General features: G+C 43.7%; 1 protein-coding gene across 2 annotated transcripts; it reads left to right on the top strand.

Moving 5' to 3' along the window:
* The first annotated feature begins 528 nt into the window (after positions 1–528).
* Positions 529–7611, top strand: LOC120019085 (sestrin-1-like). 2 transcript variants are annotated; one of them, XM_038962329.1, is made up of 9 exons: positions 529–773; positions 1789–1854; positions 2030–2230; positions 2410–2592; positions 2927–3163; positions 3344–3604; positions 3802–3992; positions 4169–4313; positions 4482–7611. In XM_038962329.1, exons 1-9 carry the CDS (start codon positions 672–674, stop codon positions 4566–4568), a joined length of 1473 nt encoding a protein of 490 aa, XP_038818257.1. In that variant the 5' UTR covers positions 529–671; the 3' UTR covers positions 4569–7611. The 2 variants fall into 2 exon arrangements, with proteins under 2 accessions (XP_038818257.1, XP_038818258.1); XM_038962330.1 differs by having other exon boundaries at positions 2141–2230.
* Positions 7612–11029: the final 3418 nt, after the last annotated feature.

The following is an 11029-nucleotide window of genomic DNA, read 5'->3' on the forward strand; positions in this document are numbered from 1 at the left end:
ATTATAAGATCTGCCACCATATTTACAGTTGTGATGCTCCACCTCCCATTTATAACACACAGAGTGAATGACTTGCTGTTCTTTTCTCTGTTGTTTTCAATGTACATGACATAAGATAGCAGGTGCCTGCGAACGTCCATGTAGCACCGGGTCAGCTATGGGTGGAAAGGGTGAAAAATGATTTATGTATCATGTAATAAAGCCATAATAAGCAGGCAGTTGGTCGAAGTGACCATTTCACGCCATATTGTGCGCTGCAGAGTGATGGTCAGTCGATATCCATTGTCAATCAATGGCAGCAGCAAGGAACAAAATTAGAGACACGATTGATGATGTTTTCGTGGGGGCTCGCTCAATGCTCAAGTTAAGACGCTCACCTCTCTACACAGTTCACTCCTCCTCTCTCCGTGCCCTTATATCTCATTGGATGAATGGAGGTTGTTTTCGCCATGGGATTGGCTTTTGCGCACGTCAGTCAACCAATGCTCCGTTTATTTACGGACTGTATCCGCAGAGAGAGAACGGTATTCTGCTGTAGGACAGCACCGGCTGACAACTGAGCACTTTATTAACCAGTCCCTCAAGAAACAAAGCGAGAAAGGAAACGGCCATTGAAGTAGACCTTTTATATTTGTATACCTGAAAACATAAGATCGCACCGAGAACACATTATGAAGCACGCAACTGCAGCAACAGAAACCATTGAAAATAATTCATTTACAGTGACAGACGTATTTAAAATATGCACTCAGTGTGAACGGCTAAGCAAAAAGGTAAGAGGAAAATAAAATAAAGGGGAAATTATTTTGACAGTGAATGCATGTTTTGGAAAGCCCGTGCTTTCGTTTTGGAATTTAGATGATTAATTTGTGACAATACAGTTTCATGTCATTTTAGCCACTTGTTTTCTGTGGCTTCGAGCGAAGGAACTGCAGTGCAGTCTTTTCTTTTGTGTCCAACCTTGTTTACGCGTTTCAGGAGTTTGCGCTGCCTGTCAACTCTACTTTCTTTCCAGTTCTTTGTCATCCTACTGCCAACTCTATACACCGTTCGGTATAAGGTTCTACTTTTTTTCGATTGGTGTCTTTCAATGCAAGACAGTATTGTCGCTTTCGAGTAATCTTCGGCCGGCAGTAATAGGTCATTCATTCCGCCAGCTCATTGTGCTGCGCCGCGCAGAGGGACAGAAACGGAGCAGACAGTCAGCCCTAGCCTGTAGGACATGTCGTAATCAGCGACTTTTCAAGTTGACAGTTGGCTGTTTTTATGTTGAGTGAGATGTCAATCATATTTTGAATTCGTTTATTTAACTACTTTAGTATGCGAGCCTTTCTGATCAATAACATTGTCAAATATTGTATCAAGGGTATTACTTGTATCAAGTGTGTATCAAACTGCAAATGGTTACATAGCCACTGTAGGCATGATACATTGTATCTATCAAGCGTTCTTTTTGTGTATTTTGATAGTTTTGTAACATTTATAGAGACTGCTGTTATGGCTTGCTGCAGCGAAATGTTGAACAAAGAGATTTATTTCTGCACAGGCTGCGGTTGCAGTGCGCCAACCCGACTATAGAGCGAATATGTGGGCTAGTGGAGGGGTGAGAGATACGATATCCCACAGAAGGATGTACAATATTACACGGTCAGGGCTTTAAGGCAAAATGGTACGAAAAATCTCAATTCGTTTCCCCCCTGGCCTTTAGCTTTTGACGCCAATGAGCACTGTTGCATTTGGCTCTTGCATAACTATAATATGTGTTTTTTGTATTCTTTTGTCTTGCAGGACTTTGGAGTTCGAATCCCAAGACCCCTGGGAAATGGACCAAGTAGATTTATCCCTGAAAAAGAGGTATGGAGAACAAAAACAGTTTTTTACCACTGGACTTTTCTTTGGACTTCAAAACATTTGACTTGTTACTTATCTATACAAATTATCAATAACTTTGACATTTTATTACAGATCTTTTAGTTAGCATCTTATACCAATAAGTGAATTACATTAAATTCACTGTCTATTGTGTCAGATCCTTCAAGTCAGTAAAGTAGACCCCAGGACACAATCGATATTTGAGGACGCATTCGCAGCACTGGGTCGCCTTGACAACATCTCTTTGGTGATGGGCTTCCACCCACAGTACCTGGAGAGCTTTCTGAGGACACAGCACTACCTGCTGCAGATGGACGGGCCCTTATCCCTGCACTACCGCCACTACATAGGCATCATGGTGAGATCCCTAACCCCCTCTCCAACCTCTACACTACCACAGTATAGCCACTACAGAGGCACGATCAAGCCCTGTATATCTCTCTACCTACAGAGAGTATGTTTTGAATTCATGGACACTCACCTATAGACTGTACATTTAGAGTTCTTGGGCAGTCTGGTAATTGTCTCCCCTCCCAGGCTGCAGCAAGACACCAGTGCTCCTACCTGGTCAACCTGCACGTCAATGACTTCCTCCAGGTGGGAGGGGACTCCAAGTGGCTGAAAGGCCTGGACGGAGCCCCACAGAAGCTGCAGTCCCTCGGGGAGCTCAACAAGATCCTGGCCCACCGGCCCTGGCTTCTCACCAAGGCACACATCGAGGTACGCGGAGGGGGGGGGGGCTGGATCTGTGACACACATCCCCCAGGATTGGACAGAGGGACAGGTTAGGGTTATGTAACAGACACCAAAATTATTGGATGAGGCCTGGCCAGAGTTACACAGCTGCTGACTTTGCAGGGTTAGTTATATAACTTTTTGAAAGGGGGATCTGTAGAGAAGGAAGAGGGGAAGGGATGGGTAGAGCGAATAAAACAATTTGAAGTGGATGGATGGATAGAATGTGAGACAGGAAGTAAAAGATTCCACCCAAAGGAAACTACTGATTGACTGACGTATCAGCTCTCCCCCCCCCCCCCCCCCCCCCTCTCTCCAGCACCTGCTGAAGGCTGAAGAACACAGCTGGTCCCTGGCTGAGCTGATCCATGCTGTGGTGCTCCTCACACACTACCACTCCCTGGCCTCCTTTACCTTCGGCTGTGGCATCACCCCCGAGATCCACAGTGACGGGGGGCACACCTTCAGACCCCCCTCCCTCAGCCAGTACTGCGTCTGCGACATTGCCAATGGCAACGGGCACGGCCACCTGGAGGAGAGGAGAGGCAACCACCAGGTGAGCGTGAGGAGGAGAGTCAGGACTGTGTGTGGGTGAGCAAGGGAGAGAAGCTGTAGGTTTGTTAGTCACTCGGCTTTGACACCCGTGTGGTTGTGAGCGCAGTGATTCTTGTGGTTGTGGTTGCCCTGTGTATGACCAGTGCCCTGAACCAGAATGTGTGTTTGTTCCTGTGTCTAGGTATCGGAGGTGTCTGGTGAGGTGGAGGTGCTGATGGAGAGGATGAAGCAGCTGCAGGAGTGTCGTGATGAAGAGGAAGCCAGTCAGGAGGAGATGGCCACACGCTTTGAGAGGGAGAAGACCGAGAGCATGCTGGTGGCCACGGCAGAGGACGAGGAGTGTGTGCCATCCAGAGACGTATCCAGGCACTTTGAAGACCCCAGCTACGGCTACAAGGACTTCTCCAGGAGAGGAGAACATGTACCCACCTTCAGAGTGCAGGTATATAGTACACATGTGCACACACACACACCTCTTCAGGGAGAGGCAGAAAGAGAGAAAAGGAGAGAGAAAGTGAAGTTTTTTTCTCAACTTCAGGATTACATTTTCTAAATGTTACCATGTAACATGGACTATCTATCTGATTGATCAATTGATATCCAGACATTCTGATTAACCCCTTGCTTTCCTTTCTTCAGGACTACAGTTGGGAGGACCACGGCTACTCCCTGGTGAACCGTCTGTACCCTGACGTTGGTCAACTGCTGGATGAGAAGTTCCAGATGGCCTACAACCTGACCTACAACACCATGGCCATGCACAAAGACGTGGACACCACCATGCTGCGCAGGGCTATCTGGAACTACATCCACTGCATGTTCGGCATCAGGTACGCCACTCACTGGCTCTATACAAACACAAATCTACTCATGTAAATGTATATATTTAATGATGTAATATGCTAGATTCAGTCAAATGAAGAATGTTATAACGTGTTTAATACATTGACAAAGTGCAGTAATTTCGTACAGTAATGTAGTTAGTAAAGAAATAACTTTGTCTCAGGTATGATGACTATGACTACGGAGAGATTAACCAGCTGTTGGACCGCAGCTTTAAGGTCTACATTAAGACCATGGTGTGCAGCCCGGAGAAGACCACCAAACGAATGTACGAGAGCTTCTGGAGACAGTTCCAGCACTCCGAGAAGGTGAGGGGACAACTTTCTATTTTATTTATTCCATGGGTTTATGTTTCTGTTAGCATTTAACGTTTCTATATAGTTTCCTCTCCTAGTTGTTGATCTGTGTGACTGGAGTAATGTTGTGGAGAAGTTTTGTAATGCCTTCTACTCTCTCTTTCTCCCTCACTCTTCCAGGTCCATGTCAATCTGCTTCTTATGGAAGCGCGCATGCAGGCAGAACTGCTCTACGCTCTGAGAGCGATCACCCGCTACATGACATGAAGTGCTTTTGGCGTTTATCATTGTTTTTTGCTGTCATTGTCTTTGCTCTCGTGGGACACTTCAGAAGAAATAAACCAAGGGGGAAAACAGAAAACTAAAAAGATGAAAGGTGCCCCGTCCGTCGCGACGAAGCTCGTCCTCGTGATGTGGAAAGAAAAACGAACAGAACAAATGAAAGAGAGAACAAAAAAAAGCAAATGAAAGAAGAAAAAAAAGAACTGCAAAAAGAAAAGTCATCTCAACCCACTTGTGGAAAGATAAGCTGTCCTCTTTACCCGCAGTGCCAAAACTCACCATGAGGGGGCAGCCTGGAGCAGACACTCTGCTGGGCCAGAGGAAAAGAAACAGATGGCACAGGCCACCCTTCCAGTATTCCAATACACCTCAGTGGATGATGTCAATAGAATCTCCGTATAGTGTGTGAACCCACAGCAAATCTCCAGAAAGCAAAGCAGTGCACCAGTCTGCACTTGATAATGTAGTCACTGTTTTTTGTTGAATATATTTTGCTTTAGTTTTTTTGTATTAAGAGAAGTTGTTATCATCATGTGGTTGATGTTGTTATTGCGGTAACTGGAGATGATGGAAGCATTATTTGGCCTGTGTGTTGGTGTGCCTGGTTATGTCATACAGCACAGTATAGTGTGTAGAGGTGCTGCCTGATACTGCTGCTCATGTAAGCAAGGGGTCATATTGACCCCCCCCATCCTCCCCCCACCCCTAAGAACCCTATCCATCATAAACCCACAGCATTACCCCCCCCTTCCCCAATACCCCCCACCCTGAAACTGTTTGTGTAAGCTAACCCAAGAAGTGTGTGAAAACGGAGAGGTGAGGGAAAAACTAAAAAAGAACACTGTGAGCCCTATTTAGTTTTACTGTACGTATGATGAACCCCTTCTGTATGAGAGACTGATGTCTGTGACAAATATCATGTGTGGATGTGTGTGTGTAACTCCATGTGTTTTACAGAAAATATCAAGAAAAAAAGTGTGTTAAAATTTCAAGCAACAAAAAAGCAGGAAGAAAGCGAGGTAATTTGAAGGGTGAAACTTCTTGCCCCTGCTGTAGCTCTTTCCGTGTGGTGACTTACATTTCTTTGTTTCTGGTAAAAAAGCTTTGTCCTCTAAGAAAAAGAACATGAAAGCTAAAACAAAGTGGTCTTCCAGGGGATTGGCTTCCGGTTGTCATAACAATGACCTCACCTGTCTGTCTTCCGCTCACCCTCGACCTTTGACCCTGCCCTGGGCATCCTAACACTTTCAAAGCTTTGGGTATTGTGAATTGTACCAGTAAATAAATACCTCTTCTGTTTTCTTTTGTATCACATTAAGAAGTGCTCTTTGGTGAGCAGAATGACTCTCACTCTGGGTCGCTTGGCTTTCATTCGTAGGTAGCCCAGTTGGTCCTCATTGGACCGACTGTGGTCGATAGTCCAACTGCAGTCGGTCATAGATGTGCTTGTTCCCTCTGTGGGAGCCTAACCAGTGCAAAATCAGTTTTTTTTAACGAGGGGTGGACTCTCCACCCTTTTATTTTTGTTGACTAAAAACAGTAAAGTACTGCATTCTACTGAGGGTGGATTGATACAGTTGGACAGTTGAATGATTGTTTCACGTTAAGAGGAGGAGGAAGATGAGGATGTTGATTATGGAATGGTACATTATTTGGGGGTGGTTGTGAGAGGAAGTGTAGAGGTTTTATCAAACTTCTGACTAATGTCAGATACTGAAACTTTTTATATAAAAAAAAAATGGAATGTTATTGAATCATTGTATAATTTTTTTGTTTTCTCCTTAGAACTGTTGCTGCTGCATCAACATAATCATATCATTATTACATATAAATGATCTATACATTGAATCATTCATGAAACAAGCCCACCAAATTGTAGTCACAGCACACATGCATGTATTATCTGCAACCTTAACAATAAACATCTGATCTCCATCAATGGCATTTTACAATATGTCATCAGTAATGATGTAGGAAACATTTGGCTATTACAGATGCATTTTGCACAGTTAATGCAATTATGAGTCCCACACATAAAGAAATGTTTCTTACAACCGCATAAGACTGTTCGGTGTGTGAGTCTAAATCCTAGCAGGGTTTTGGTTTCCTGTGTTGAGTGGACCCACTGGTTCAATGTCTAGTTTTGATTTAGATTTGGTTGACTTGTCGACTAACGTGAAGAAAAGTCACCATCTCATTGGATTTAGGTTAAAAGTTAGGTAAAGAAATACTAAATTCTCTTGTTTTGATTGCTTTTTTCCACTTTGATTCAACGCCAACACATTTCATTTTTGTTGTTGAAATCATGTCAAAACGTTGATTCAACTAGTTTTTGTCCAGTGGGGAGTCAGTCCTCCTATTTATACTACACTGAACTCTGTGGTTCAATGTTTGCTTGTGTTGACGAGTCAAGGTTGAACGTTACTCCCACACCTGTTGTGCTAGAACACTTGGACCCGTCTGTAATGTGCAGTGAGATGAGAGGGAAAATTCCTTCTAGGATCACCTTTGAGCTCTATTCTGCTCACCTTCCTGTTCCGTTCTCCCTGCGGAAACTCCCTGGCATCCTTGTGGATGACTGGCTGTAGACTGAATTCTTTGGATGTTCAGGGACTTTTCCTACTGCGGGCAAACAGAGGGTGACTTGGTCCATATCTCTACTGATACTGAACTGCCTCATTTCCCTATGACAATCTGAACAGGATGAGACTATTATAAACAATAGATGCACTTAATACCTCCACGATCACCCAATTAACTAACTTTATCAACCCAGACGGACAGGTGTCTATCATGTAGAGAATGTGTGTCATTAACTATGGCTGATGAAATGCTATTGGGTTGTGGTCACTGTAAGGCGTTATTATTGCAGGATAAGTTTATTTTATTTTGACAGAAGTGCCGTTTTTGTTCTTCATTTGATGTAATGATAATAACGATGTGATTTAAAAACCGCTGTTTACTAACTTTGCAGCAGTACTGCCTGGTCCATATCTGTAACAATAAAGGCTTTGAGAAGGAGAACGTTTACGACACTTTGTTTTGTTGTGGTTTATTACTTACAGCAGTTCACAGATTAACAATGTCTTAACTTTTTATCACCACAGACGCAATTTACAATTATTGTCATATGTAAGAGTAGCTTATGATAATATTACTTTACCAGTTACAACAAAAACAACAATTTGTTATTTAAAGGGAAAACAACAGTTTGTCATACAAGTCAGAGGCTCAAAAATCCATATATCATAGCTAGGGCCAAGAGGGTTTCTTGACTAGGAAAACACTCTAAACCCAAGTAACAGCCTATAACTAAGTCCCAGAGTTGTCCCTGGTCAGGACCTTACTCATGGAATTAGAGAGACTGGTAGAACCGGAAGGTAAAGTGTGTTGAGTACAGACTGACACTGGAGAGGAGACAGGACGCTAGCAGGGCACAGCAAGAAGAAAGGCTAGGACATCACACTTTAGGGAGGGAGACTGTGTAGATGGCTGACAGTTTGAGTCTGGATCCTGTCCCTCAGCCTCTGAGCCACAGGACGGAACTCTGACTCCCAGAATTCTCGGTGGAAGTTCATGTAATCACCAGAGGTCCACTGCAGCGCCTCCTCCTCGTCTAAGGGAAAGGGGGATACCTAGTCCGTTGTACAACCGAATGCATTAAACTGAAACGTGTCTTCTGCATTTAACCCAACCCCTCTGAATCAGAGCTTCATCAAAACGATACAACATAAAAATAAAGTATTTGTTTAGAGCAGTAGACCAAAGCATATAATAACTATAAAAGGTTATTCATAAAACTTTCAGTAAAATAACCTCTTCTAAATAATTTCCGTACCTAGGTACAGTGTTTGGACCTCAAGCAGTGCCTCTCTCTCCTGGTTGTCCAGTGTGGATGGGGAGTCTGTCTCTGTCCCTGCCCCCCCCCCCCCCCCCCCTTCTCAGTGAGGTTCCACAGCGTCTGACACACCAGGCCAGCCAGCTGGCCCAAAGTCCCTCACTGTCTGCCAGCCTGTACACACACATCACATGCCGGGTGAGAGGGGTTTAAGTCACATATGATTCACACAATGCCTTACATTAGCTCTCCCTGAGTGCATCTGCTGCTGAAGGTTGGCTGATAAAACTCCGGACAGTTCTGCCCCCCCCCCCCCCCCCCCCCCCCCTTCCAGCAGCATTAGAGAGGAGCAGCTTCAACAGCATGAGAGAGAGAAGGAAGGAAAATATAGCTTGTTTGGTCGTATTATATCAAAGATATTGCGGTCGTACTGTCAACCGGTGCCTGCGTCATAGTGTGTGTTTCGTTTCTGGGTCTGACTGGAAAGGCCCTTTGGTGTGGTGCAGAAGTTCTCCTCTCCCTCTCTCTGTCTCTAATGTAAAGCAGCATGCATGGTCTGTCATAAACTGTGATCAAAACAGGATATTGAGCTGCCTGATTTGGGTCCACAGCCAGTGCCGGGGAGAGAGAAAAAACGTCTGTCTGTTTCAGTTTCAAGTTTTGTCACATTCACCAGTAGAGTGAGATGCTTAACCTGTTAGCTCTTCCCAACAGAGCAGTTGTATATTAGTACAACTAAAAAATAAGAAATAATAGAAGCTATATACAGGGTCAGTGCCAATACCACATTTACAATGTGCAGGGATACTGGAGTAATGAGGTAGATATGTACATCTAGGCAGGGATACTGGAGTATTGATGTAGATATGTACATGTAGGCAGAGATACTGGAGTATTGAGGTAGATATGTACATGTAGGCATGGATACTGGAGTATTAAGGTAGATATGTACATGTAGGCAGGGATACTGGAGTATTGAGGTAGATATGTATATGTAGGCAGGGATACTGGAGTATTGAGGTAGATATGTACATGTAGGCATGGATACTGGAGTATTGAGGTAGATATGTACATGTAGGCATGGATACTGGAGTATTAAGGTAGATATGTACATGTAGGCAGGGATACTGGAGTATTGAGGTAGATATGTATATGTAGGCAGGGATACTGAACTATTGAGGTAGATATGTACATGTAGGCAGGGATACTGGAGTATTGAGGTAGATATGTACATGTAGGCAGGGATACTGAACTATTGAGGTAGATATGTACATGTAGGCAGGGATACTGGAGTATTGAGGTAGATATGTACATATAGGCAGGGATACTGAACTATTGAGGTAGATATGTACATGTAGGCAGAGATACTAAACTATTGAGGTAGATATGTATATGTAGGTAGGGATACTGGTGTATTGAGGTAGATATGTACATGTAGGCAGGGATACTGGAGTATTGAGGTAGATATGTACATGTAGGCATGGATACTGGTGTATTGAGGTAGATATGTACATGTAGGCAGGGATACTGGAGTATTGAGGTAGATATGTACATGTAGGCATGGATACTGGAGTATTAAGGTAGATATGTACATGTAGGCAGGGATACTGGAGTATTGAGGTAGATATGTACATGTAGGCAGGGATACTGGAGTATTGAGGTAGATATGTACATGTAGGCAGGGATACTGGAGTATTGAGGTAGATATGTACATGTAGGCAGGGATACTGGAGTATTAAGGTAGATATGTACATGTAGGCATGGATACTAGAGTATTGAGGTAGATATGTACATGTAGGCAGGGATTAGGAAAAAGTGACTGGTAGCAGGATAAATAATAATAATAATAAACAGTATGGCAGCGTGTGTGTGTGTGTGTGTGTGTGTGTGTGTGTGTGTGTGTGTGTGTGTGTGTGTGTGTGTGTGTGTGCAAAAGTGTCAGCGTAGGCGTGATACACTGAGTGTACAAAAACATTTCCATGAGATAGACTGACCAGGTGAATCTAGGTGAAAGCTATAACCCCTTATTGAAATCAACTTCAATCAGTGTGGATGAAGGGGAGGAGACAGATTAAAGAAGGATTTGTAAGCCTTGAGACCATTAAAACATGGATTGTGTGTGTGTGCCATTCAGAAGGTGAATGGGCAAGACAAAAGATTTAAGTGTCTTTGAACAGGGTGTGGTACTAGGTGCCAGGCGCACCAGTTTCCCATGTGTATGAAAAATGGTCCACCACCCAAAGGACATCCAGGCAACTTGACATAACTGTAGGAAGTATTTGAGTCTACACGAGCCAGCATCTCTGTGGAACGCTTTCGACACCTTGTAGAGTCCATGCCTCGATGAACTGAGGCTGTTCTGAGGGCAAAAAGGGGTGCAACTCAATATTAGGAAGGTGTTCTTAATGTTTTGTACACTCAGTGTACATGTAAACAGGGCTGAAATGTGACTGGTAGCAGGAATATCTAAATACTTATGTTAATATACTAATAGTAATACATACATGTAAACATGAGTAATAGTGACAAGTAGCAGGATAATTAGATGGATACTAATGGTGTCAATAATCAATGAACAGCAGCGTAGGTATGAGGGGGAGCAGTAGTC

This window comes from Salvelinus namaycush, chromosome 24, assembly GCF_016432855.1.
Source record: "Salvelinus namaycush isolate Seneca chromosome 24, SaNama_1.0, whole genome shotgun sequence".
Classification (NCBI taxonomy): domain Eukaryota; kingdom Metazoa; phylum Chordata; class Actinopteri; order Salmoniformes; family Salmonidae; genus Salvelinus; species Salvelinus namaycush.